At 54.9% G+C, this 25,797-nt stretch overlaps 1 protein-coding gene across 4 annotated transcripts in view; it reads left to right on the top strand.

Annotated features, from left to right (window-relative positions):
* Positions 1 to 25,797, top strand: part of NFATC1 (nuclear factor of activated T cells 1) — a 103,014-nt gene that overhangs the window by 72,102 nt on the left and 5,115 nt on the right. For 2 of the 4 annotated variants that reach the window (XM_029232698.1, XM_029232705.1), the window contains exon 9: positions 277 to 942. In XM_029232698.1, coding sequence (XP_029088531.1) covers positions 277 to 942 — 666 coding nt within the window. Of the gene's footprint in view, positions 1 to 276; positions 2,318 to 25,797 lie in introns of those variants that run through there. The other 2 variants (XM_029232683.1, XM_029232691.1) reach the window with 1 other exon arrangement.

Genomic DNA, 25,797 nt, shown 5'->3' with positions numbered 1-25,797 from the left:
CCAAGGCTTCTACTGCAGTTTGCGAATGGTTTCTTATAGCACATTAGTGCTGGGGGAGATTCCAAGGAAAACAGTGCTCTCGCTATGAGAACCAGCTGCAGCTTTCTGGGCCGATGACTCACACCCTCCTTTTAATCGGGTGGGAGAAGCAGGCAGGAGACACACAGGGACTCAGTCAAAGCGCTGTTTGTTTTCGGAGGGTATCCTAGCCGCAGGCCCGCCCCACGGCTCGCATCTGCAGCTCGTGTTTATTGAGCTTTCTTTCCTCTCTCACAGTTCCGATCATAAAAACGGAGCCCAGTGATGATTACGAGCCTGCCCTCACCTGTGGACCAATGAGCCAGGGCCTGAGCCCGCTCCCCAAGCCCTGCTACGGCCAGCCGCTCGCCCTGCCGCCCGACCCGGGCTCCTGCCTCGCGCCCGGCTTCCCGCCCCGTCCACAGAGCAGCACCAGCCCCGAGCTCCACGACCTCTCCTGCGCCCCCTACGGCCCGGCCACGGCCGGCCCGGGCCACGGCCCCCTCGGACTTCCGCGGCCAGTCGGCGGGGTCCTCGCCAGCCAGGAGGCGCCGAGACCCGCGGGCGTGCCTCCCGGGCCCCCCCAGCCGCCGCCCCCCGCCCCGCTGCAGCCACAGGTGAGTCCGCCGTCAAGTGGTAGCTGCTCCCCGGGGTGCCGGCCAGCGCTCTGTCCCCACAGTCCCTCCTCTCCGCTACCGCCCGGGACCCAAGAGCCGACCCGCCTGCAGCCCTGCGGCCCCGCGCGCCCCCCCGGGACGGGCCACCAGCAGCAGCAGCCGTCCGAGGTTCCGAGCAGCGAGCCTGCAGCCACCCGGCCCCTGCCAGCGCCCGAGGTGCGTGAGGACAGTAATCATAGTCTGGCCCCCATTCCCGTAACGGTCAAGCGAGAGCCTCAGGAGCTGGACCCGCTGGACCTGGACGACGGTAAGTGCTCGCGGGCAGGCGTGCGGCCAGCCCGGCGCCGTGGGCCCGCTGCGGCAGGAGGGGCGCGTGCACCAGCCGCCCAGCTGGGGCGCGCCTGGCGTGTGTCCTGCGGGACGCCCCTGCCGCCCTCAGTGGCCCCTGGCGGCCGGCAGTGTTGCCGCCAGCCAGCAGGGTCGCGCAGCTCTGCCCGGTGGGGGCCTGTGGCTGTCGACCCTCGGGTACACTGTCCACGGGGCGACACAGGGAGAGCTTGGGGCGCCCGGGTGTGCCGGCCTTGGCCACGTGGAGCACAGCGCCCCCGGGAGCTGACGTGCCCTGTTAGGAGGGGAGACCGCCCTGGCCTCGGCCGCGGCTCCAGCTTCTCGATTGCTAGTGTCCAAACCGCTTCTCTAGTCGCGTGAACCGTTTTATGTATTCGCGCAGCTAAAAGTGAGCGACTTGCACCCTGTTTGGCTCGTGAGAACACTTTAAGCACGTGACAGGCTTGTCGGAAGCTCAGTGATCAGACGATGAGGTGCCGGTGGCTCCCTGGACCGGGGCTCGGGTCCCAGCACGGCACCGGACTCCATGGAGACGCATTCAGGGTGATTTGGAAACCAGGCGTCCTCGAGACACCTGCAGTCAGGCTAATTCGTGTAAAAATCTGAGCCCCAAGGTCTTCCTATAAACTGAGAGCAGAAGGCACCTCGTCGAAAGATTTTTTTTCTCTTTCCTTCGGGAAAAGGTGCCAGGGGCCCCGTGATCTGGTGGGTGAGAGGTCACCCGGTGCTCTCGTGGGCCCTGCGTGGATGGTCCGTCCGTGTGGGCACACAAAGCCAGCCTGGAACAAGGCAGAGAGAACCCGTCCCCCAGAGGAAGCCGCACTGGGCTGGTCTCAGAACCTCTGCCTGAGGGGCCCCGGGACCACACGTGTGCCCCGAAAACAGTGGGCAGACGAGCGCCGTCGGCAGGTGCAGGGCCGGGAGAGCCCGTGGGGGACGGGGGCCCAAGCCCAGCCGTCTGCTCTCGCCCGAAAGCTGTGAGGCACGGCAGGGCCTGGAGGAGGGAGACGGGCGCCTCCTGCGGCCCCCGCCCTGACTCCAGCGGAACCTCGGGGGAGCTGCTGACGCAACGCAGGCGAGAGGGCCGGCGCCCAACCTCAGACACGGGCCCGCCTCGGCCGGACCCTGGGGTCAAAGGCGGAGTCCGCCCTCGCTGCAGGCGCCGGGGTGAGCGGGCGTGGGGAGCAGGGCCTCCTCCCGTCCTGACCGCCGTCCCGGTCCCATCGTGAGCGCAGGGGTCTGGTTAGGTGAGCCTGGCACCTCCTGGGCTGTGACCAAGCCCCTAAAGTTGCTGAGGGCCCACAACGTGGTCCTCAAGGGAAGAGCCCCTGAACTCGGGGCGGTGCCTCTGAAAGCACTTCTGAGGGTGGGAGGGAGGGACCCTGGCCTCTCTAGGATCCCACCAGCACACCCTACAGAGGGCTCGCCTGCTTTGAGGGTGAGCGATTACAGAAGAAGAACACTTGAAAGCATGTGGCCTTGATTCAGGAAAGAGCAGGGGAGGCCCTGGGAGGGACCTCACTGCCCCCCGAGCAGACAGGGACCTGTGAGACCCTGAGGCCTGGGGTGGCCAAGCTGACGGGGTCCAGCCCTGTTGCTGGGCTGGGGGCTGCAGCCGGGCTTTCACCAGCAGGAAGGCCCCTGTGCTCCAGGCCCGCCTGCACCTGAGCGTCAGGTGGGGCGGCGAGCGGGGGCCCCGGGGGCACCTGCGGCCACTCCTGGGACAGCAGCTCCAGGGACTCGGTCCTGAAAGGATCCTCGTGGGCCCTGGTTTGTACTCAGCGTCCATCACCCGGGCCAGCTGTCAACGCGGCCTTTCGGTTTTGGCCACGAGAGCAAAGTGACGTCGGTTTTCTTGGTCAGGATTGGGGTCACGGTGTGAGGCTTCCCCAGAAAGCGGTGAACACGTGTCCGTGAATGTGCGTGTATCTTCACACCACCCCCACGCGTGACGTTTCGGTGCCACCCTGCTCGTCCCCACTTAAAGCCACGCCAGGGTGGAGCCCTGAGCGGCAAAGAGTAAACGCTGACCTGGCCCCGTGCAGAGTGGCCCCGACATGTCCCTGTGGGTGGACATCCCCTGCGTGGACGCTGCACCCAGCGTCCCCCCTGAGCGGTCTTTCCCAGAGGGAGACCCCCGAGGTGGAGGGAGGCCTCGGGTGCACACGCCGCGTGGCCGGGAGGCGGCCTCGCACGAGCCCGGCTTCCCTGCGGTGGGGCTCTCGGGCCCGCGGGGTCGGTCTGAGCACACAGGCTGGAGGAACGGCCCTGGAAGTGGCCACTGAAAACTAAGGCTATGGGGCTTCTCTCCTGGAGTTGGAACCACACGCCTTCCGGTCAGGTGTCCGTCCCCGCTCAGGAAAGCAGCTCAAGTGTTTGTTGCTCTGAGCGGCTCAAGACTCCCCGCGTCCACAGGCAGTGAGCATAGAGACGGGGCCCAGCTCTTGCTAAGGTATTGTGGTGGAGGCAGCAGGAAGCACGTCTGTCCTCGTGAGCGGGTGGCCGGAGCTGTCACCTGCGTGCCGGGGGGCTCTTGGGGGGACCTTGAGGCCACGTCTCCGTGCTCATCTTGGTTCCTCCGCCTGGGACCCGCTTGCTCGCTTGCTTACAGGAGCTGTGACGTAGACACAGGTCAGTCCCTCGCGAGTCCTCGAAAGACCGCCTAGTGCAGGATAAAGGCCCACGTGGTGGGCGTGGGGACCTGAATCCCCAGCCTCCCCGGCCCAGGGGCTGAGGGGCTCCGGGGCGGGTTCTTACTGGTCCCTCCTGACGGGGATGGTGGGAGGGGTACGCCGGTGTCGTGGGGTGGGTGTGGGCCCCCGAGGTTCCTGTACAGCTTGGACGCCTTGAGTTGGCACCAGTGACCTGATCCTTGGCCGGTCCCACCGTTAAACGTTTGTGGTTGAGGGGTTTGAAAGTTAGTTTGTTAAGAGGGATGATGTCCACACTCCCGCTTGTTCTGGGGGGGAGGATGGCGTGCCTCGAGGGCTTGTGTACAGAGCGCGGCCCCCGAGGCCCGGGTGGGAGAGGGAGCCGGTCGGCCAGGCGGATCCCTGATTTAGAAAAGAGGCCCCTGTGAAAGGTTTGGAAGGGGGCCCGGGGAGGGGGTCATCGGCCTCACTCTTAAGGCACACGCGACTTTCCTTGTTATGTCTGGGTTTTAATTGGCAGCCCAGCCCAGGAAGGTGCAGAGAAGAGAAAATGGAGACGAGGGTGAAAAACTAAATCAGAAAACTAGACGCCGATTTTAAGTGACCTTGACGTTAAGAGGCAAAGACCTCATCGTTGTCATTTACACCCAGGGATAGGCGAGTAGTTGGGGTGGCTGACGACAGGGACCAGGGAACAAGGACCAGGAGGGGGGCGATTCAGGCTGTGCACGGCGGCCCCTCCCCAGGCCTTGTCTCAGCAGGACGGGGTTGCTGGTGCCGGGGGCCGCTGGCGGGTACGACCTGCTTGTCGCCTGGGCTTTGCCCCGAGAGCCGTGGCGCCGTTCCCCCGGGGCAGGAGGGACCAGCCGTGCACCACGGCTCACACAGCGAACTCAGCCCCATGTCACTTGCAGGCACGCAGAGCCATTGCGCGTCACGACCCCAGGGTGACAGGTTAGGTAGTGTCCCGCCTGGCCTCGCCCCTCACCACCCCCGCCCTCAGGGCTCTCAGAGGCTGATAGGAGCCGAGGCTGCAGTGACTCTGGCCCTTGCTTGCTTCGTGGGTGCAACCACTGTGAGTCAGGGGGCGATTGGGGTTCCTCGGGCTTGTTTGTGATGCTAATGGCGCCAGGTCTGTGAGGGGTGAGAGCTTATCTCACATGTGTGCTGGTTTTTTATTTGGGTTTTTTGCTATCCAGGAACGTAGAATGAAAAAGGCAATAATAGGATATTATGTCCAGCTCCAGAGAGCCTGGGGCATTTGGGGTGCGTAAATGAACCACTTAGAGACCGCAAAGCAGGCGTGCCTTACGCGGGAGCCACCTGCTCAGTCTGCGGAGTGACTCCCCAGATGTGGCAGGTTAACGCATGTCCCAAGTCTCCATTTAGCTCGAGGAGCAATCCGAGTGCACGAGGACTCGCCTCAGATGAACCCCAACTTGTCGATAGGGTTTCTTTTTTTTTTAGTTGTTTCTACTCTTCGGTTTTGTTTCAAAAGTGTCTGGACCATAAATAGTTCCCATTATGATTTATTCTTTAGTTCAACAATATTCGTGAAACATGCTCTCCATTCGGACTTCTCGATCGTGGCAGTACCACAGCGTAGCTTTTCTTTTAAAAATTAGCTTTATGGGCCTCACTTATTTTGAATGTAGATGAAATGTGTCATAAAAGCCACACATGAGCCGTTTCCGTGGTGTGACTTTTGGGACCTGCCCCTCGCAGAGCTGAGCTACGCGACCGCACAGCAGCACCCCTCTCCGGGTGATGGGTTGTCCTTGACCGACACACGTGTGAATGTGGGCGGCTCACACACACGCGCACGGTAGTCTGTGTGCCGCTTGCGTACATCTGCTGGAAAGCCATTGTGAACGTCCCTGAAGCTCGCAGAGTTTATCCAGCCAGCGTTAACGTGAAGCGGCCCCGTTTTGCTGACATGAGGATCCCCCTTTGCGACCCAAGCGACGGCTCCCGGGGTGTCGGTTTGTCTGCCACCGTAGCAGCCCCTCCGCGTCGTGCCCCGCCCGCCCTGCGGCCTCGGCCACGGTCGGCCCTTTCGGTCCCCTGCAGGGGCTCTCGGGTTTCCACAAGTCTAGATGTCATTAGAACAGCAAGCAGGTGGAGCAGGCGGCCAGGACCATGTCTGCCCCGTGTCTGGCTGTGCGTCCCCCGCGTCCCCCCTTCTTTCCTGAGCCTGGGCTGCTCTGGGGGAGGACACGGTGCTTTCCTCATGGAAAGTCTTACTAACCTGGCCCAGGGCCCGGCTCTGAGGCCTTCCCCGCTCCTAGTGATGATGGAAAGAGCCTGCCTTGCAGGTCAGACACACGGGCTTGTTAACACTGCAGACATGGGCTGCTACCTGGGGGCGGGAGGACGCACTCAGCCGTGCACGCAGTTCCTGAGGGTCAGTCCTCAAGGCCCGGGCCCCTGGGGTGCCACCGGAGGCGGCGCATGCTGGTGGCGTGCTGACCCGCAGGCTTTATCTCCTGAGGTGGAGTCCACCGGGGCCGGGCTGGAGCCGCCACCCGGAGGAGCGGAGCCCCCGCCCACTCACTTCCACTTTGCCCCCCCAGCGGCGGTGCGTGCCTCCCGGGCGCCGGAGTCCGTGTGCACGCGGACTCGGGGCTGAGCTTCCAGGGCCGCTGTGCCTCCAAGTGGGTCAGACCGGTGTGCAGGCTTGCGCGCGAGTCTCTGCCTCGTCCCCGACCGGGTGGACCCGAGCGACAACCAGTGAGTGGCGGGAGCGGTCAACCACTGTCAGCCCGCCACGGGCAGCACTCGAGCACTGCGCGTCTGCTGCGTCCTGGGAGGTGTGTGCTCGCCGCTGCGGCCGCGCTGCAGGGCAGCAGCCGTTAGGATCTGCCTCTGGCGGAGGAGGAGGGAAGGCAGGGACTGCTCTGAGGTGTCCGCTGAGTCAGGGCCTCTATAAATAGGGCACTGCCTTTGGCCCCGGGGACACAGCTTGCTAGGCTAGGACGTTTGAGAGTCTCCTGCAGCTCGTATGACACTGCAGCTTAGGTGTCCGAGGTTCGGGGCGCCTCTCAGTTGCAGGATGTAGACGCTAGCTAGAAGCGTGGACTGCTTTGACTTTCTAATCAAGTCTTCTCCAGCCCAATTATTTTCTGTGCACTTGGAGGGGAATTTGGTGGTTTGCTTTCAGCTAACATTCACCTTCTCCCTTAATCCTAGGTCTTAGCTGATTTCCTTCTGTAGATGGGAGAGCTGTTTGACGTTCTTAATTGGAGGGAAAGAAACAGGGGAGAAAGCAGAGGGAAGAGCTAGAAAGGTCTTGTGGAACTAGAACCACTTAGGTCTACTTGGTGCCGGAAACACTGGCGACGGAAGCTGGCGCTCAGACCTGGCTGCGTGTGGGGCATTTGGGCGCCTCGTGGTGCGTTGTCTCCAGTCTCGGGCAGGCTGTGGGGGTGGGAGAGCGTTGGCAAGTGAGCGCGTCAGGACTGTGACGCAGTTTTCCAGTGTGGCAATACTTCTGCAGAGGCGAGCATCTTTCCAGGGGGATTTAATCAGCTCCGTCTCCATTTCAGACCAGGTTGCACAACCTTGGCCTGGTCTCTGCGTTTTCTCTCTCTGATGCCATACATTTCAAAGCACTTTCTCGCTGAAGAACGAGCACACCTGACAGATCCTCTCAGATCTGTGAGCCACACCTAGCACACGGCTGTATTGTGTTCACCAGAGTGTGAAGCCAGAAGGGAAGGTGTCCAGCAGCACAGGAGCCACGTTCAAAAGCCCAGGTGATGATGGACCATCAGGGCTTGGCGTCTCTTTGGGGAGAGTGGTGACCAGGGCCACAGAGGGCTACGACTCCCTCTGCGGGGCGCCTGCGTTTCCATGAGAGCAGCCAGGCGTGTGGCGGCCCTGCCCTGGAGTGCCACGCACAGGGTCAGTGGCGTGGCACCTCTAAGTGACCCCTGATACGAGTGCCCTCTTCACGTGGAGTCCTGAGGGACAGAGAGTGCCTGGTGCAGCCGTCCATCACGTCCAGGCAGAGAAGAACCTGGATAATTGCTATTGGAGTAACCGTCTTCCCATCAGAGCTGAGAAGGCTGTTCCCAGTCCAACCTGACACATCATTGCCAGCACACAGAAAACCCAAATGGCGAAAACAGTACCTGTGTGTGGCCTTTGGCTCCTTCCAGAGTGACTTTTACATATAGTCTCTGTTGACGTATTCAGCCTCACAGCAATCCTGTGAGTGGGCAAAACTGCCGATTCAGCCCCAGCTGACAAAGACGGAGGCTGAAGCTTAGAGAGAAATGTCACTCGACCTGCTCAGGACACAGCTGGTGAGTGACAGGACCAGAGACGCCACCTTGATCCGCCAGCCCTGATTTCAACACTGTCTGTCTACTCTCAAGGCTGAGCTGTGTTATTGAGCTTTTTATTGTAGCCCACTAGAGATGTAGTGAGCAAAGACTCCTGCTCAGAAGTCTAGCTTCCAAGTATGAATTGGCCTTGCAAGCCAAAGAGAAGCTGGTATATTTTTTTCTTCATCAGAGAATCTCTGGTTATTAACTGAGGCACTTTTGATGACCCAAGAAGGACTGGAAGACAGGAAGGACTTCCAAAATGGTGGAGAGAGGACCTCACTGAGAGAGCGCCCCCTAAAAAGCAGTAAAAACAGTGACGAAACTTTCAAATCAATTATCCCAGAGTCTGAACATCAACCAGAGGCAGAAAAAACTGAAAAGCACTTATTCAAGGGAAACTGGACCTTGGTAACGAACGTGGGATCTGTGGTGCTGTAATTTGGGGCTACTCCCATCCCGCCTCCCCAGCTCCATGGAGTGTAGCCGTGAAAAGCCAGCAGCTTCACTGACAGTGAAGGAGATTGGCCTCTTTGGGGCTCTGTTAAAAAACCCCATCCCCACAGCACAGTCAGTCCTTTGACTGGTCGTGAAGCTCCCTGGAAAAGCCTCATTCCCAGGGCAGCATAAAAAGTAGCAGATGGCTGGGGTCATGCTCATTGGAGCTGCCCAAGGCTGTGATCTCAATTAGGGCAAAGGAGCCTGGCCAAACTAGGTGACCACAGGGGATTCTGAAAAGCCCTGACATGCTCCTGGGGTTCTGGAAGACTGCACACGTGCACATGGATATGTGCACACTCAGGAAGACCGCACACATGCTCAGAAGACGTGGGCAAGGAGAGGGCCCAGCCGTTCACCTGTGGCTCCTTCACCTCGCGACTGTACAAACAGGAGTGAAGCCCAGGCTGACTGTGAACTGAGGGCATGTCAGAGGCGGCCTTTGCACACATATCTCCTTGACAAAACAGGGAGGCCTAATGGTTCAAGGCATTCAGAGAAACCAGACTGATCCTCGAAGGATGCTAACTGAGGGTGACCCCAGGAAGCCAAGCTTAAAAATAAAAGCAAGACTTTTTAAAAAAAAAGTGGAACAGAGAACTTAGCAGCTACACACTGCAGAGATACAGAATCTATGGAATTAGTCCAGGAAAGTCACTAATCAAATAAGCAACAACTAAGGGAAGAAAAGAATCCAGCAATAACAACAAATCCTGGATGGGGGGTGGGGGAGGGAGCTGATTCCAGAGTTGCTACAGTGTACTATCGCTAACGTCCAGTTTTCAACCAAAAAGTTATGAGGCATGCAAAGAAACATGAAAATATGCCCCATACACAGGGGAAGAGGCAACCCGCATGCAGTGGACAATGTCCCTGAGAGGGCTCAGGTATTGGACTTTGTAGCAAAGTAAATCAGCCACCATAGAGATGCTCAAGGAACTAAAGGGAACTGTGTTTAGAGAATTAAAGGAAAGTGGGACAACTATGTCTGACCAAATGGAGATACATTTTCTAAAAGAGCCAAGTAGAAATTCTAGAGTTGAAACGTACAATAACTAAAATGGAAACACATTAGAAGGGCTGAACAACATTTTGGAGCTGACAGAATAAAAGAATCAACAGACTTGAACAAAAGTCAATAGGTTATCCAGCCTGAGGGATAGAAAGTAAAAAGATTAAAGAAAATTGAAGAAGTGAAACACCATCAGGCATACAAATGTGTGTATAATAAGAATCCAGAAAGAGAGAAGAAAGGGGTAGAAAAAGTATTTGAAGAAATAATGGTTAAAATCTTCCCAGATTGGAAGAAAAACATTGTAGACATCCCAAAAGGTCAACAAATTCCAAGTAGGATAAATTCAGAGATTCACATCATAGCCAAACTGTCAAAAGTCAAAGAAAAAGAGACAATTCTAAAAGCCACAAGAAAAAACCAAGTCATCAGGTACAGTACGTGGAATCTTCAAAAAGATCAACAGCTGACTTCTCATTAGCAATTATGGAAGCTGGAAAGCAGTGGGACAGCATCCTTGAAAGCGCTCAGAGAAAACGACTGGTGGCCAAGAAGTTTCTATCTAGCAAAACTAGCCTTAACAACAGAGGAGAAGTAAGCAAAGACGCCATAAGAGAATGTAGTGCCATCAGACCTGGCCTACAGAAAGTACCAAAGGGAGTCCTTCAGGTTGACAGTAACTCAGATCCACATGGAGAAGTAAAAAGCACTGGTAAAAATAATTACATAATTTAATAAGCATTCTAAGAAAGCATAAGACAATAATTACAAACCTGTGTTGATGGGCTTATATAAAAATGTCATTCTTGTGACAATGATAGTAGAAAGGAAGGAGTAGGGAAGGAAGCTATATTGGAACAGTTTCTATATATGATTAGAAATGAGTATTAATCTGAAATAGATATTAAGTATATTGTAATCTCTAGAGGAGCCACTAAGAAAATGTTAAGAATATATGTAGTAAACAAAACAAAACAAGACCAAAAAAAGCATTTAACTGATACACTGGAAGAAGTAAACTTAGACCCTTACCTCTCACCTTACACGAAAAAGTTAACTCAAAATTGATCATGGACTTAAATGTAAGAGCTAAAACAAAACTTTTAGGAGATAACATATGAGAAAATCTTTGAGACCTTGGATTAGGCGAAGATTTTTTTAGATATGACACCAAGAACACAGTCCATAACATTTAAAAAGTGATATATCAGACCTCATCAAAATTCAAAATTTTGGTGCTTCAAGAGATACCATTAAGAAAAAGAAAGACAAGGGAATTCCCTGGCAGTCCAGTGCTTTCACTGCCAGGGCCTGGGTTCTACCCTGGTCAGGGAACTAAGATCCCACAAGCCATGCAGCATGTCCAAAAAAAGACAAGCAACGTACGAGACGGACGTATGATAAAGGGCTTATATTTAGGAAATGCAAAGAACACATATCTCAGTAATAAGACAAAAAGCCTAGTCAAAAACTGGGTAAAAGATTTAAATAGACATTTCTCCAAGGAAGGTATATGAATGGCTAATAAATACATGAGAATATACTTGACATCATTAGTCATAGGGAATGCCAATGAGATACCATGGCATACCTGTAAAAAATAACAGAGACAATAGCAAATTTTGGAGAGGATGTGGAGAAACTGGAACCCTCACACATTACTGGTGGGGACACAAAACGGTGCAGCCACTTCGGCAGTGTCTCAAAAGTTGAACATACGTTTGCCCTAAGACCCAGCAAGTCTGTGCTTAGGTATCTACCCAAGAGAAATGAACACATATGTCTGTGCACACAAAAACTTGTGCACAAATGTTCTTAGCAGCATTATGTATAATATCCAAACATTTGAAACAACCTAAATGTCCAGCAACTAGGGAATAGATAGAAAAAGTGTGACATATCCATACAATGGAGTATTATTCAGCCAGAAGGAGGAATGAAGTACTGAGTCATGCTAGGACATGGATGAACCTTGAAAACATTACACTGAATCAAAAGGCCAGACACAGAAGACCATGTATTATGGTTCCATTTGTATGAAGATGTCCAGAAAGGCAACTCTCCAGAAGCAGCCAGCAGCCTGGCTTGGGGATGTTTCTGGTCTGATCTCTTATGCAGGTTCATTAAGTACAGTTTTGTTAAAACACAAAAGGAGAAAAGTGCTTTTGAAGCGAAGGCTTGTGTGTGTCATGCACGTTTCCCTCTGTATGTGGAACACGCGCAGCCGTCTTTCAGGAGTGTTGGGAGAAAATTCTAATTCTGTGTTTATATGACACAAACATAACGCTGATGGGAGAGCTTCTCTCATGGAATAAAAATGTGTGTGCTTCTCGTTACTTACCTGTTTAGTTAAATTAAGGATTCTCTTCATCAAAACGTGGGCCGCATGCAGGACCAGCCCCAGACGTTTGCCGACCGTGGGTGACATGGGTTCTTCACGTAGGCTGGGCACACAAAATCTTGAGTCCCTTTACCTTTTTCAGTTTGAATTTTGACACAGCGTCCTTCCTTCCTTCCAGATTATAATGTGGACTCTTCCACACAGTAAAGAACAAAGAAAGTCTATTCCCCCTTTTAAAACATCCGCCCTTATCAGGCCCGGGGGACCCGGCTAATCACGGCCTGGTCCTGGGACAATGAGCCAAGCTGGCGGGCCAGGCCCACCCCCCCTCCCCAAGGACGTGGATGCTTATCGCTCCCAGAAGCCGGTGGCCAGTTTTCTTTTGTTCCGAAGCAGGGGTAGACAGTGCTGGATGCAGTCCTTAGCCGGGGCCTGGGGGGCTTTATCGGCCCCAGCCTGCCCTCCCTCCCCACGAGGTGAAGGCTGCCCTATCAGGCCCCACAGCCTGTTATTTCAGATACGCAGGAAGGGTGCCTGGAAGAGCCCTGGGCGACAGCTAGAAACGTCTGTGATTCCCCCAGGCTCGTCAGAGGCCTGGCAGGAGGGAAGAGGGGGAGATGCCGCCGGGGCGTCTGCAGCAGACGGGGGCCTCGGCTGTGAACCGCTGGCCCGACGGCTCCCTCTGCTGCCCTGCCGAGGGTAGGGGCTCCGGGGACAGCCCTGTTTTAAGGCCTGCCCCGTCCTTTCTCCATAAGGTGGCTTGGCTGGCCCGCTAGTCTCGAGTCTCTGCAGAGAGTTTCAGCAGAGATGAGAGCTGGGCCCCAGCAGAGGCCTCAGGAGCTGACATCTCGCCTCTGACTGCATTTGAGGTCGGAGCGTCCTGTGCAGACACGTGCGGCGTCTGCTCAGCTCAGGGACCAAAGTCTAGGGAATGAGAAGGTCACCTGGTGAGGGGCGGGGAGAGCACCCTCCTTCCCCCTCAAGGGTTTTCTCTGGAATCGGTTTTTAGGGAGGAGCCCAGGTAAGACAGCTGGCATCCTCGAGTGTTTAGGGAGAGAAATGAGACTTAAGGGCATTTCCTCTTAATTACTGTCCCTGGGCGAGATTGGTCCGGGAGGGACACGGAGTGTGGCCACGTGTCGGGGCCGCTGTCCGGAGGGGGAGGCCTGCCGTGTGCTGCTGTTGGCACGGCTCCTCGCTTTCACAGCGTCAAACTTAGAATCGCCTTTGTATGCGCGTTCCTTCTTTTTCCACAGTAGCTGTTGCCAGCAAGCTGTAAACTACCCTATATCACTCAGATTTAAGAACCTCAACTTTAAAGCAAATTAAACTCTTGTTGACATTGTAATAAAAATCAGAATGGAACCGGGCAGCTCAGGAGAAGCGAAGTTCAGTTATTTTTGTGGATTTAAGATTGTTTTCTGGGATTCGCAGGCTCCCAGCACAGCGGAGTGATTTCCTCTTGGCAGACGGTCGGAGCAGAAGAGGCGGTGGATGTGGCTGGAGCGAGGTGGCCGCGCGGGGCTTCACCTGGGTGTTTGCTCTGGCATCGGCAGGGGTGCTTGCAGCCGCCCTGGAAAAGCCGCGGCCGGGCGGCTGGTCCACGTTGGAGGCGGGGTGCTGCACAGGCGGTTTTAATGTGCTTTAGTTTGAGGAAGGAGCTCAAATCCTGTTGTCAGAGCCTGTCTGTTAACTCGGCCTTCATGCTGGACAGAAAGCCGTGGCTGGGAGCACAGGTCATCGTCCTTCAGAGCTCGTCCACTGATCAGGCCGCGAAACGCAGAGCAGCCGCCGCCCCCAGCTGTAGCCTGCGATGTTCTTGTGACAGCGTCCTTCCCTCGCTGGAAACGGTGATTTCCACTGGATCACATGCCAGCTTTCCATCCTGCGAGCAGTTTCCTGCCGTGACGCTGCGGAATCACAGAGCTGCAGGGAGACGTGTGGATAGAAACTCCGCGATGGATGAATGTGACAAGCTGGGTGGGCTCCCTGTGGATGGGCTTTGACCTGGGCTCGCGGGCAACCTCTCCCCAGCATCGCACCCCTGCCCTCACCTGCCGTGCCCTCTTCGGCATGGCGTCCTGTTTCTCTCTGCTTTCAAGGCCAGGTCGGCTCACGACCTCTGACTCATAAACAGGCCGACATCCACCGGCCACCGCAGTCGGCTGGAGCTGTCCGATCGCCACCGTTGCTAAGTCTTCAGAGCCGGCATTGGGGTCACCCAGACGCCCTGGCTCCTACCTGCGCCGCCGGGACACGGAGCCACAGCGGGCAGGAGCCGGGCCATGGGGCACGAGCCTCGCTCCGCAGGTGGCGACCAGCACTTAACTAAGTGGTAGGAAGATGAGGAGGAGACTTAAAAATGCAGGATGACATTCCTTCACGGAGCCCTTCACTGTCACTGGCTGGTTAGAGGACCCCCTGGATTTAGAAACATGTCCTGCTCACCACGGGAAATTTTACAGACACTTGTGGGATTTTTTAAGGAGTTTTCATCCCTTCGCTTGTATCAGTGATCTCCGCTGGACCAGGGCTTGCTAAATACACAGTGTTTTGATAAAACGTCTTGCCTGTGCTCTTGCGCAGGAAGCTTGTCCGACAGCTCATGGAGCAGCGGACGGTGGCCAGCAGGGAAGGCGCGGAGCTCAGAGCCCCAGCTCCTGGCCTGAGACTCCTGTCACTTCATCTCGGATCTCTTCATGCCCTGTGACGGAAATGGGCCCCTGATTTATCCTTAAGCTCACTCTGAATCCCACGTGAAAGTCCAGCACGGCTCAGGCGTAGCGATGACCCCTCAAGGTGCCCCCATAAGGCCTCGTTTATCTTCAGTCTGAGTTAACACTTACTGTGAACTAATGTTCTACATAGTTTGTTCTCTACGTACTGTTTTCTTTCTTTCTTTTTTTTTAAGGACATTATTTCAAGGCTTCTTCAGAAGTCAAATTTAGATAAACAGAGAAGGAATTAACGCTAAATTTCCAAACACACAGCTCCGCCCCAGGGACAGGAAGATGATGTGCAGGTTACTGTGGTTGTAACTTCACAGCTGGGCAACAAGTGCTCTGAGGCCTGCGGGGCAGACCTTGCCCAGACTCAACCTCGGTGAGGCTCCTGCAAGGGATTAATTCAACCTTCAAAGACGACGGAACCCAACCAGTATTTGCAGATTGCTTGCTCTGCTCTGGCATTGCAGGGCTGTCGAGACACGTGATTGGATCAGACTCCTGACCCCTGCGAAGTTAGAGTGGGGTCTGGGAGAGCAGGTTAAACAGCTAAATAGTATTTAAAATATAAACAACAATTCAGGATGACAAAGCAGGGCTCCAGACAGCACCCGATTAGCTGCCAAGTAAATTACGGAGGCCAGTGATTCCAGCGCTCTTGCTTTTAGGTTTGAGGGACTTAGAGATCGTTTCAGGAAGGACTTTTCAGAGATGGGAGCTAAGCCTCAGAGGCTGTCTTCTCTACCTCAACTGGCGTCTCTGTTTCACGTGGGAAATGCAGTGTCACTGGGCCTGAGGCCTCTGAAGGACACATTTCCAGCCCTGGGTTCCACGTCTGTCGAGTTCAGGAGCGGTCAATTATAGAACTTCCTCCAGAAACCGGCCTGTAAGACCCTTCCCATGGGGATGTGCCCCTGGTGCCCCCCACCCCCCGGTGGTCCCCGGTCCACAGGCCTGTGCGTCCTTTCCGGGTTCTTGCAAGTGTCGTTAGAGCGGCTGTGCCATTCCTCAGGCTGAGAAGTGGACTTGGGGCAGGGTAACTCTGCAGGGCTGCTCGTTTGGGTAAGCACCAGGGGCACGGCGTCATTACATAAAGTCGATTAGAGTGCGTGCATGCCGGTCCTGTTGATTTGATTTAGAGCTAACGAAAGCTCCAGTAATGTGCAATTACAAGAAACTTAATGGCCCTTTATACTGAAGGCAACTTCCATGGCACCTAATATACTTTGATGAATTACTCATTATGTGCAGTGTTGGAATAGCTTCTGTAAAGATTCATAATCGGATAATCAATACAAAAATGCAGTCTTGGTTTTTGCCTTTTTCCTACTCCCAGGTCAGTATGTCCTGAGGATTATGGGGCCTGTCTCAGTTGCCCGAATTTTCTGACTCCTCGCCTCCCTGTCTATTGGCCTGTTTTTTCCAAATTAGCAGTTCTGAGTCATTTGCCAGCTCGGTATTGCACACTTTCTTCACGCCGTCTGTGGTTTTTCTGTTCAGATCTTTACCGAGTGAGCAAACAGGATCTGCCGTCGGTTACTTTTGTCAGCACTCAGAGGTACAGCGTGACCCTCGAGGCGGCCTCGGAGCCGTGGGGAGGGGCAGACTGGCCGCACGGAGGCAGCGGCGGGAGTGGGCTGGCGTCTGGTCTCGGGGGAGTGGTCGGCACGGGCTGGGGGCTGCCCGGGGGGCAGGTGGGCTGCAGGCACGGGCTCTGCGCACCCTCCGTGACGTCCGTCCTGCGCCTACTCGCGCCGGCCGCGGGTGGGGCACTGGGCGCTTGGCCGGCAGCGGTGCTTGGTGAGCAGGTGACCCGTGCGAGCGGGCGGACGGGGCGGCCGCCATGTTCAGGACCCGCGCGGGGCTCGGCAAGATTCGGGCCGGACGGTGGAGCCCAGGAGAAGGCCGAGGCCCTGCTACCGCGTGGCGGCCGTGTCTGAGTCCGTAGGGACGGCGTGGGAGCCGGGAGCGTGCACCCGCACCCCTGACGGTGCGCGGGGGGGCGCAGGGCTCCCGAGGCCATGGTTTGGACCTTTTGCTGAAATTGAACTGGAGGCGCTGCCCTGTGAACAGCCAAGGTGTCCACGCCGCGCCCCCGCTGCCGGCCTCGCCCCGAGCCACCGGGCCCCGAAATTCTTAGTTGTTCTTCCAGAGCCGCCCCGACGATGCCGGGCCCGGACGACACCCGCGCCCGGACTGTCCTCCGCAGCCGCGGAGGGCGAGCGCTGCTCTGGGCAGGGACGCGGGAAGGGGCCAGGGCGGCGTCTGCTCCCCACAGCCGAGGCCTTGCAGTCCCAGCGCTCGCAGAGCTGGAGCCCTGACGGACGCGCGGCCCTGGCGGGCCTGAGGCCCCGCGCATGCGGGGAGGACGGCGGAGGATGGTGCGCTCGCGCGACCCCGCAGGAAACAGCGAGGCCCGGTCGTCGGATCGCGGCCCTCTCCCCTCCGCCCGCGGCCTGTGCACCCTAAGTGGAGGCGGTCTCGCAGGAATCAGCCTAGGAAGTGGGGAGTTGCACCAATAATAATTTAAAATACTACTTTAAAAGCAGTATCACCTGCAAGCTATACCGATACAAGTGAAAATCTCTGTGTGTTACTTTAGTTCTTTTCTCAACGCCCCGGAGGAGCCGGGCTGCTCCCAGTGGCCGAGCGCAGCTGTGCCCTCCCTGGGCTGCCCAGGGCCTGTGGTGCAGCATCTCTTCTCAACGATTTGAACGATAGTTTAGAATATTTTGAAGGTGAGAAAAGTGTGCTTTTCTGTCCACCGGGGTGTAGGCGTGGCCTTTACGGCAGCAGCTCTGGAAAATTGTCTTTAAGGTAAATCTCTTCTGTGGTACCGAAGGTTTTCTGTCTGCCCCCTGTCCATCCTCCAACTATCCCAGGGCCCCCCAGACTCTCGTGGGCTCAAATCCAGTCGCTGGGGATCTACTTAGAATGTTCAGCGGGTCTGGGTGGGCCTAAGCGTTGGCATCCTCCCAGCTCAGGCGGCACGAGGACCCGGCCTGGGCAGCGGGGCATGGCCGGGGGTGGGGAGCAGGGGGTGGTGGCCGGGCAGAGCGCGGGGCCCTCGTGTCCCTGTCGCCGCAGGACCATGGATGCTGAGCCAGCCCATCCCCAGCTTCTCTCTGATTGTGGTGCTGTTGCTGAATTATGAAAATTCCAGATGTCTGCTGGGGCAGAATGGACAGCGTAAAGGGTCCCGCAGCCCCTCACCGTAATTCAAGGCTGGGTGCGGGGGGGTAGTATGGCACTGTCACTGCATCTGCCACCTCGTGCCGAGATGTTTAAAAATCAGTCCCGGACTCACATCTTTCACCCTGTGTCCCTCAGACACAGGCATCCTTTTCGTTTTTTTCATTTGTTTTGGCTGCACTGGTTCTTCGTTGTGGTGCGCGGGCTTTTTATTGCAGTGGCTTCTCTTGTTGCGGAGCACGGGCTCTAGGCATGCGGGCTTCAGTAGTTGTGGCTCGCAGGCTCAGTAGTTGTGGCGTGCAGGCTCAGTAGTTGTGTTGCACGGGCTTAGTTACTCCACGGCATGTGGGATCTTCCCAGACCAGGGCTCGAACCCGTGTCCGTTGCATTGGCAGGCGGATTCTTAGCCACTGCGCCACCAGGGAAGTCCGACAGGCGTCCTTCTAAACGGCCATTTTTTTACACGATCACACCTAACAAAACTGATGATGCTTGGGTGAGGTGAGGGTTTAGTTCAAGGTCACGTTTAGCTTTGAGGTGTGGTTTCTTTTCCTGTGAACCCCAGGGTCTTCCTGTGCTTCCTTCATGAGCAGCATCTTCTGACCAAAACTAGCGCTAGGTGGGGGGTCGGGTCCCAGGTGGGCCCAAGTGCCCCAGACTCGGAGTGGGCGTGTTTGACCTCACTGTTCCTTCTGACGCCCCCCAAAGTAACACCAGCCACGTGGTGTGTGTCTTGGGCCTTAGGGCGCCCTGACGTCATGTGCCCGCCGCCAGAGCAGGGCCTGTGCTCCCGTAGCGGGGTGACGGGGGCAAACCTGCCAACCCACGGTGGCTCCCCGTCCACGTCCACTTATTCTATTTTATTTTTTAATTGAAGAGTGCTTTTAAATTTGTTATTTATCCAACTCTGCTAATTGTTGGAATAGGGATTTCATCACTGGGGCAGTGTGTCTTCTAGCGGCACACAGCAGGCCCTGGAAAAATGCTTGTTGGTGATTTAATGACCCCAGCGAGTAAAGCAGAGTGAGCTTGGCACGGATGAAATAATGGCGCCGGTCACATGGAAAGCATTCACTGGCACACACCAGTGGGAGGCCCGGGGACGAGCCAGGGACCCTCCCGGTCAGGTGGCCGCCCCCTCCCCACAGGCCCTGGAGTTTCCACGCGGGGCGTTTGCATTATTTGGCGTGTTCAGGCTAAATAAGGAAGCAGCCACAGAGGTAGGACAATTATTCTGTTTTAATGGCTGGCAGCTCCACCTAACAATGGTGTCCCTCAGAGCCAAGGCTGCATCCAGCTGGGAGGGTCATATTTTATTAAAACCGCGACTTGTCGTCATCCAGTCCCTCCGCTGTCCCATCCTCTCCTTCCAAAAATAGCAGGCCCCGTATTATGATTAAAAAGATAAAAATAAGTGAAGGCTGAAATAGGTCCAGGACACCCGAGGTAACACGAGAACTTACTTTTTAATGAAACTTGAGAAACTGTTTTATTTTCCACTGCTTCACAAAGCATCTCTGGAAAAAAAAAAAAACAGAAAAGCAGAAAAGGATTTTAGTGATGTTGCAACTCTGCATTTTCAGAATGACAGCAGTTGTGATGCGCTCGTGGCAAAATCACCATTTTCAGCCCAGAGTCTCATGGAGGCGGCGCCTCCCGAGGTGGGTGGGCAGGGGCTGCTGGTGGACCAGATGCGGCCACACTGTGGACACAGAGGCCACCGGACCTGGGAGACAACTGACCCGGGCCCACCTGTGGGGAGGCGGACTTGCCAGGAGGCCGCCTCTTCTCAAGACACTAAACACCCACACGGGAGCCACCACCTCACGTTTCCTGCACCTGAGCTGACGCCCCCTCCCAGTGACACCGGAGCACATGCTTCCCTGGCTGTGCCCTGATCTCTGAATTGCGGCTTTAATCGTGTTGAATCTCGGCTTAGCTCATGTCCACTTTGCTACCCTAAGTGAGAACTGAGTGTAAATGCGCAGTGCAAACAGGGACGGTGTGTGTCCATCACCTGGGGGCACATGTGTCCCAGCGGTAACAAAGTCACAGCAGTGACAATCCGTACATCCATTAGGATTCTCAGCCACCATCAAAGGGCTTCCTTATCCAAGAATCATTAGATTTGCAGGCTTAGCACAGCAAATGGCATCTGGAGACTTCCTAGAAGTTAGCTCTTTAAGAAGAGATTTGGCCTGAGACATCTTTACTTCTGTCTACTTCAGCCAAAGGTGTATTTTCTGGGAAAGTTAGCAAATAGTTTTTTAAATTATCTTTTAGTTATAAGAATGGGAAAGAATGTCCTTCCTGTTTTGTTTTGCTCTTCAAAAAGCTATTTTGGCTTTCCCTTAAAAATAAAAATGTTTTTGATGACTTGTCCTCTGGAAGAATACGCATTTTTCTGTCCCTCGGAGGAAAATGGAGTGGGCAAGTAACAGTAGCTTTTGTGCCATGCGTTTATTTCTGTAGAGTGTTTAATTTGATGGTGAGCTTTGATGGAAAGAATCGTGGTACCTCATGCAGCATGTGGTGGTGTGTTGGAACGGGGATGGGGACAGAACTCTACGGGGCCCGCAGTGGAATCGCCAAGACCTTCTTTGTTCCCTGGATTGCTCTTGTTTAAAGGACATCGATGCTTTAAAGAAATCGTTGTCTCCGTAAAAGCAGCATCGCAGAACATTGTAAAGCCATAAATGGAAAAAATGACAGTATCCCTGCTGGGCTGGCTAGCTTACTAAGTAGCAGTAGATAAATACTGTTAGTTTTAAAAAATTCATAGTACAATTCATTTCCTTATTGGAACTGACATAACTATTGGAAAAGAGAAAGATGCTTTAAAGTGTGTTGTATGTAGTTAAGTATGTAATCATGGAATTTGGCTAATGTGATAAGCTATATCAACAAATATGTTTTTTTTTAAAATTCACACAAAGGTATTATTTGTAAAGTATGGTCCTTATCCGAGTTAATTAAGCTTTTTTTTTTAAGCGAGGATTAAACAGTGTGGCTAGGTTAACACTGCTGAACTAGATTCCTTATTCTCTAACCTCAAGCCCAGGCCTGAGAAACTAGGATGATGTCTGTGTGAAGGCCAGCTGGAAGATTCTAGCACCTGCTTCTCCTGGCCCTTCCTTCCCCAAGCCCCGCAGGCAGGGCCACGTCTCTGCTGGGGTCCCGACAAGGGAAAGGGACAGAGCCCACCGCCCGCTCCCAGCCTGGGGCCAGGCACAGGCAGCTTTCCCGTTGCTTTTCCCGGTCGTCACTCACAGCTGTGTCCGATGAGAGACTAGCGACACTGCCGGTTCTCTGACCAACGAAAGGACATGGCTGATGTTCTCATTAACCTGAAAACCCTACACAGATACTGGTTCTGATAATAAAGGGATCCACACACACGTTGTCAGAAATAAGGAAACTGAAAGAGTGGAGGTGGCCCTGTCCCTCATCCCGCTTTGTGTCTTGTGGTTGAACCCAGACTTTGCATTAACTTCAGACCAGGGCGGCTGCCACTCACACCCAGTCGTTTTCTCTTTTTCCGACAGTCGGTAAATTGAAAGTTCACCAGAAGGTGCTAGAGCACTTCTCTTCCCTTTACCCATGCAAGATGGCGAGCCTGCTGATGGAGGCTTCTCAGCGGCCATCCTGCCACATTGAGACAGACCGAGGGGCTGCCCTGTCGCCAGCCCCTCTGCCCGGGCTGCCCCCCCCCCAGGGAGGCCCCTGCCGTCCCCGCTGTGTGAGCACTGGTGCATCTCCTGCCCTCTCTGGTCCCATCCAAAGTAAGAATCAGAGTGGTAGCTGCCCCCCAGAGCTGGGAAGATGCGGGGGCATGCCTTTCCCAGCACATAGAACTCTAACCCAGGAGGAATCTGTTTCTCCCTCTGACATGACTGAGGAGTTCCCTGATTCTTGGGGCAGAAAGGGGCCTTAGTCAAGCCTCCTGTTTTCACAGAGAAAACCTCCAGGCCCCACAGGGGCAGGACAGTCTCAGGGGGCCTTTGGAGGCAGAATGAGGACAGAGGACAGAATGAGGAAAGGACGGGTGGCCTTTGTCCAGCACTTTCCCCACAGCGTGTTCAGGGCGAAGGCCTTGTATCAGGTTTTCTTAAGGAAGGTCACAGGCTGCTCACACGTCTCTGAGTGATGGTTTGAATGATACAACGTGGACATGGCAAGAACTTAGGTCTGAGAGAAGTTGAAAAAGTAAAGGATGCTTGGCTTCGAGGTTGCCCACTGGCGTCGGAGGAGCCGGGGCCCAGGTGCTGCCCAGGGAAACCGGGCCAGGCCGTCTTTAGAAACAGCTCCACCTTGAAGCCCTCTTGTGGCTTCTGTCGCTCCGTAGGGGTTGCTTTATATTTTGACTCTGACCACGTGCTATCCTATATTTCCTGGGGTGTCGGGGACCTGCTGGGTGTCGGGACCCTGGGCTTTCCATCGTAGTCATTCTTTCCTCTCGCAGAGCAAAGTGATATTATTATCACTGTGTTCCAAGTCCCGATTATTTAGAGTCGAACACAGAAGTATTACTATATCGCTTCTTCGCTTAGGGTAAGGGAAGCGGGACTGTTGCTGATAAAGTCCTGGGACCGATAAGGCCGTGACACTGGCTGTGAGGACCCGCCTCGGGGCTGGGAGGGTGAGAGGCCCCCCGCAAGCCACGGCCCCCGCGCTTTGACGGCGGGCCGCTGCTGCTCGGATGTCAAATCTGAAAACCGAGTCAAGTCGGGTAGAAGAGTGAGAAGCTCGCCAGGTCCCTCGGCGCGGGGCAGCTCTCAGAGCCTCCCCGGGCTGCTCATGTGACAAGCTGGCGCTGCTGTGGCGTTGAGGTGACGTTCCTGAGACAGCGGCCAGCATGCCCCCTCCTGGCGCCGGTACCTGCGCCAGCAGGTTGGTACCGACCAGCTCATCTGCCGTCGGTTTTAGAGCCGGGGCTGTGCTGCTGGCGTGTGGCTCCCCCAGGGCAGGGGAAATAGTCCTCGGTCACCTGCAACTTGTCCTCCTTGTTTAAAAAAAGTTTCTGAAGCACGTAAAAGCTATACAGGAAAAATGACTGAAAGAAAAGGTCTTTTTAGCTCAAACACAGCACTGTGTGTGTGTGGTGGTTGGTGGGTGTGTTGATGTTTTGTTCTGTTGAAAGAGAAATGTGCACAGAAAAGGAAAGCAGTGACTGTGCCCTCGCCTCCCCTCGCGTCTGTGTTCTGACTGGCTTCGCAGTGGAGGACGTGAGGACCAGGGACAGAAGGGACCTGGGGGTGGGGGGCAGGCCCAGGAGGAGGGGATGAACAGGCAGGGGTCCCGAGGGCTGGGCTGTGCCCGTCCACCTTTCCCCTGCGCCTTCCCAACTTTCCCGGTAAGCACTGAGAAGAGAGCAGTTCACGCCGGCCCTGTGGGTCTGCCCGTGGAGCCGGGAGGGAGCAGCCTGGAAGCTCCCAGAGCCGCGGGGCGTGCAGGTGGGGAGGAGGGCGGCCCCAAGTCCCGATCTCAGCTTCTCCCCTGTCACTCAAGGGCAGCGGCCCGTTCCCACTGGCCAAGCCTCCATCGTCACACTGCCTGCCTTGTCTTTCTCGAGGGGTTGCTGCAGAATCAAGAATGATGTACATGCGAGGGCTTAGAAATGAACACTGAAGGCTGCGTAGGTGTTGGGTAAATCCGTGGTTCGTTCGTTCCTTAAGATTTGTCTTGAGATCCTTAGTTTAGCATTCAGAAACCAAGCATTCAGAAACGTGGGAGCACTTTGCTTAAAGGTTAGGCGTCAAGAGGGGAGAAATACATAAAAACTGTTTGGACTCACAGTTCCTTTTAGGTTTGCACTGTTCTCAAGATAGTCACACAAAACCCACACGTGAAACCTGAGAGATGAACCATGGATGTTTCACTACAGCGTGAAGCTCTGACGCCAACTGTTCTCAAAGTGCGGCTCAAAAGAAGAAACTCAGATATGAAAGTACAAATATTTTACTTTAAAAAGGACGTTTCACCTTATTAGTTAATTTACATGCTCATTTACGAATAGCAGAGACATCTTTCTATAGTGTCAGGAAGGATATTTACAAATGTCATGCCAGTACAGGTGAAAAGCTATGCCTGTACTTTGTACATGTTAGTTTTGGTATTTTAAAAAATGCTAACTTCCTTTTCTCTCAATTCCAGATTTATATAGAGAGGTGGGTTTGTGTGTGTGTATCAGATATACACATAACACCCTGCGTACATACCCTAGATTGAAACAACAATTCAAACTGACACATGAGTTTTAGAAAAAAAACAAGAGTTTCCACCTTAGGAGCATTTTAGAGAAAGATTAAATATAAGGGAAAAAACCCTTCTTATTAAATTGTGGTATAACAGCTCACCACATCCTGTTGCAAGGACATCTGACGTGAAGCAGAGCAAAGGTTCCTCTTTCAGGTTCCTGACGATCCGTGAGGGTCACATGTTACCTGCAGTTCAAAATACTTCTGTAAAGATAAAAAAAAACCTCTGTGTCGGTGGAAAAGCTGAATAAGAAGATGGAAATTATCAGTAGAGAGAAGACATTGTGGGAAATCGTAGGTGTCATCGGCACAACCATATCAAAGAGAGAAAGCCACCCCCAAAATAACCCACACAGAGCCCCGCGGCCGGGACTGATATGGGCTCGGACCCATGACCTCACGGAGGGAAGATAGGATGTGGCTGGGAGGCGGCGGGGCCCCAGGACCCTGTGCTTCGCACCCTCGCCCACCATCAAAGGCCCCTCCACCTCGGCAGCCCTTCCCTGATGTGGTCTTTCTTTATCCATCTGTGAAATGGGACCGTCATGGCTTCCCTACAGGGTTCCTGTCTAGATTGTGTCTCTGGAAGAGAGTGAGGTCTGGGCGTCCACCCTCAGCCGTGTGGACGCTTGTGTGAAGCGTCATCTGCCATGGGGCTCCTGGCCATCCAACTTCACTTTGGGCAGCTGCCCGGCTCAGGCCCTGCGGCGCTCAGGGAAGATGCTGGAGGATGTTTGTGCGTGTGGGGTGGTTCTTGAGTCTGTTCCTAAAAGGAATGAAACCCTGTGACTCCAGCCTGACCTTGCCAGGTGTGGACAGCAGTGGGTCCAGCTGACAGGTTGTCCTCAGGGAGGCTCGTCAGATACCACTGGCCCACCGTGATGGGCAAGAGCTTCGGCTGCCCTGGCGCGTCCCATGCCGCTCTCCTGAGGGCTCCCGACGGGGCCAAAGGAGGACAGGGCCGAGCCTCACTCAGAGAGTAGCCACACCATGGCCTGCGCCTGGGCCCAGAATGTCCAGGACACATCGAGCGATGGCGCCGCCTCCTACCACCCCGGGCGCCCCCTCCGAGGTTCAGGTGCCCCAGTGGGTAGTAGGGGGAAGCCCCCTTCTGAGGCTCCTTCCCCTTTTCTCTTGTCAGACAGATGTTATTTTTCCTGTGGTCTGCATAACCCTGAGTAACTAAAAGATTCGCAGCTACTCTGCTGCTGCCTTACTACCCCTCAGGCCTCCCTCCCAATTCCCCTCATTATTACTCCTCAGGCCTCCCGCCCAATCCCCTTCATCATTACCCCCTCAGGCCTCCCTCCCAATTACCTTCATTATTACCCCTCAGGCCTCCCTCCCAATACCTGTCATTATTACCCCTCAGGACTCCCTCCCAATTCCCTTCATTATTACTCCTCAGGCCTCCTTCCCAATTCCCTTCATCATTACCCCTCAGGCCTCGTTCCCAATTCCTGTCATTATTACCCCTCAGGCCTCCCTCTCAGATCCCTTCATTATTACCCCTCAGGCCTCCATCCCAATTCCCTTCATTATTACTCCTCAGGTCTTCCTCCCAATTCCATTCATTATTACCCCTCAGGCCTCCTTCCCAATTCCCTTCATTACCCCTACGGCCTCCCTCCCAATTCCTGTCATCATTACCCCTCAGGCCTTCCACCAATTCCTGTCATTATTAACCCTCAGGCCTCCCGCCCAATTCCTGTTATTATTACCCATCAGGCCTCCCTCCTAATCCCCTTCATTATTACTCCTCAGGCCTCCCTCCCAATCCCCTTCCTTATTACCCCTCAGGCCTCCCTCCCA

Source organism: Monodon monoceros, unplaced genomic scaffold, assembly GCF_005190385.1.
Source record: "Monodon monoceros isolate NGI ecotype Baffin Bay Population unplaced genomic scaffold, NGI_Narwhal_1 Super_Scaffold_1, whole genome shotgun sequence".
NCBI lineage: Eukaryota > Metazoa > Chordata > Mammalia > Artiodactyla > Monodontidae > Monodon > Monodon monoceros.
Note: the sequence above shows the minus strand (reverse complement) of the source record. Positions and strands in the feature narration are given on the sequence as shown.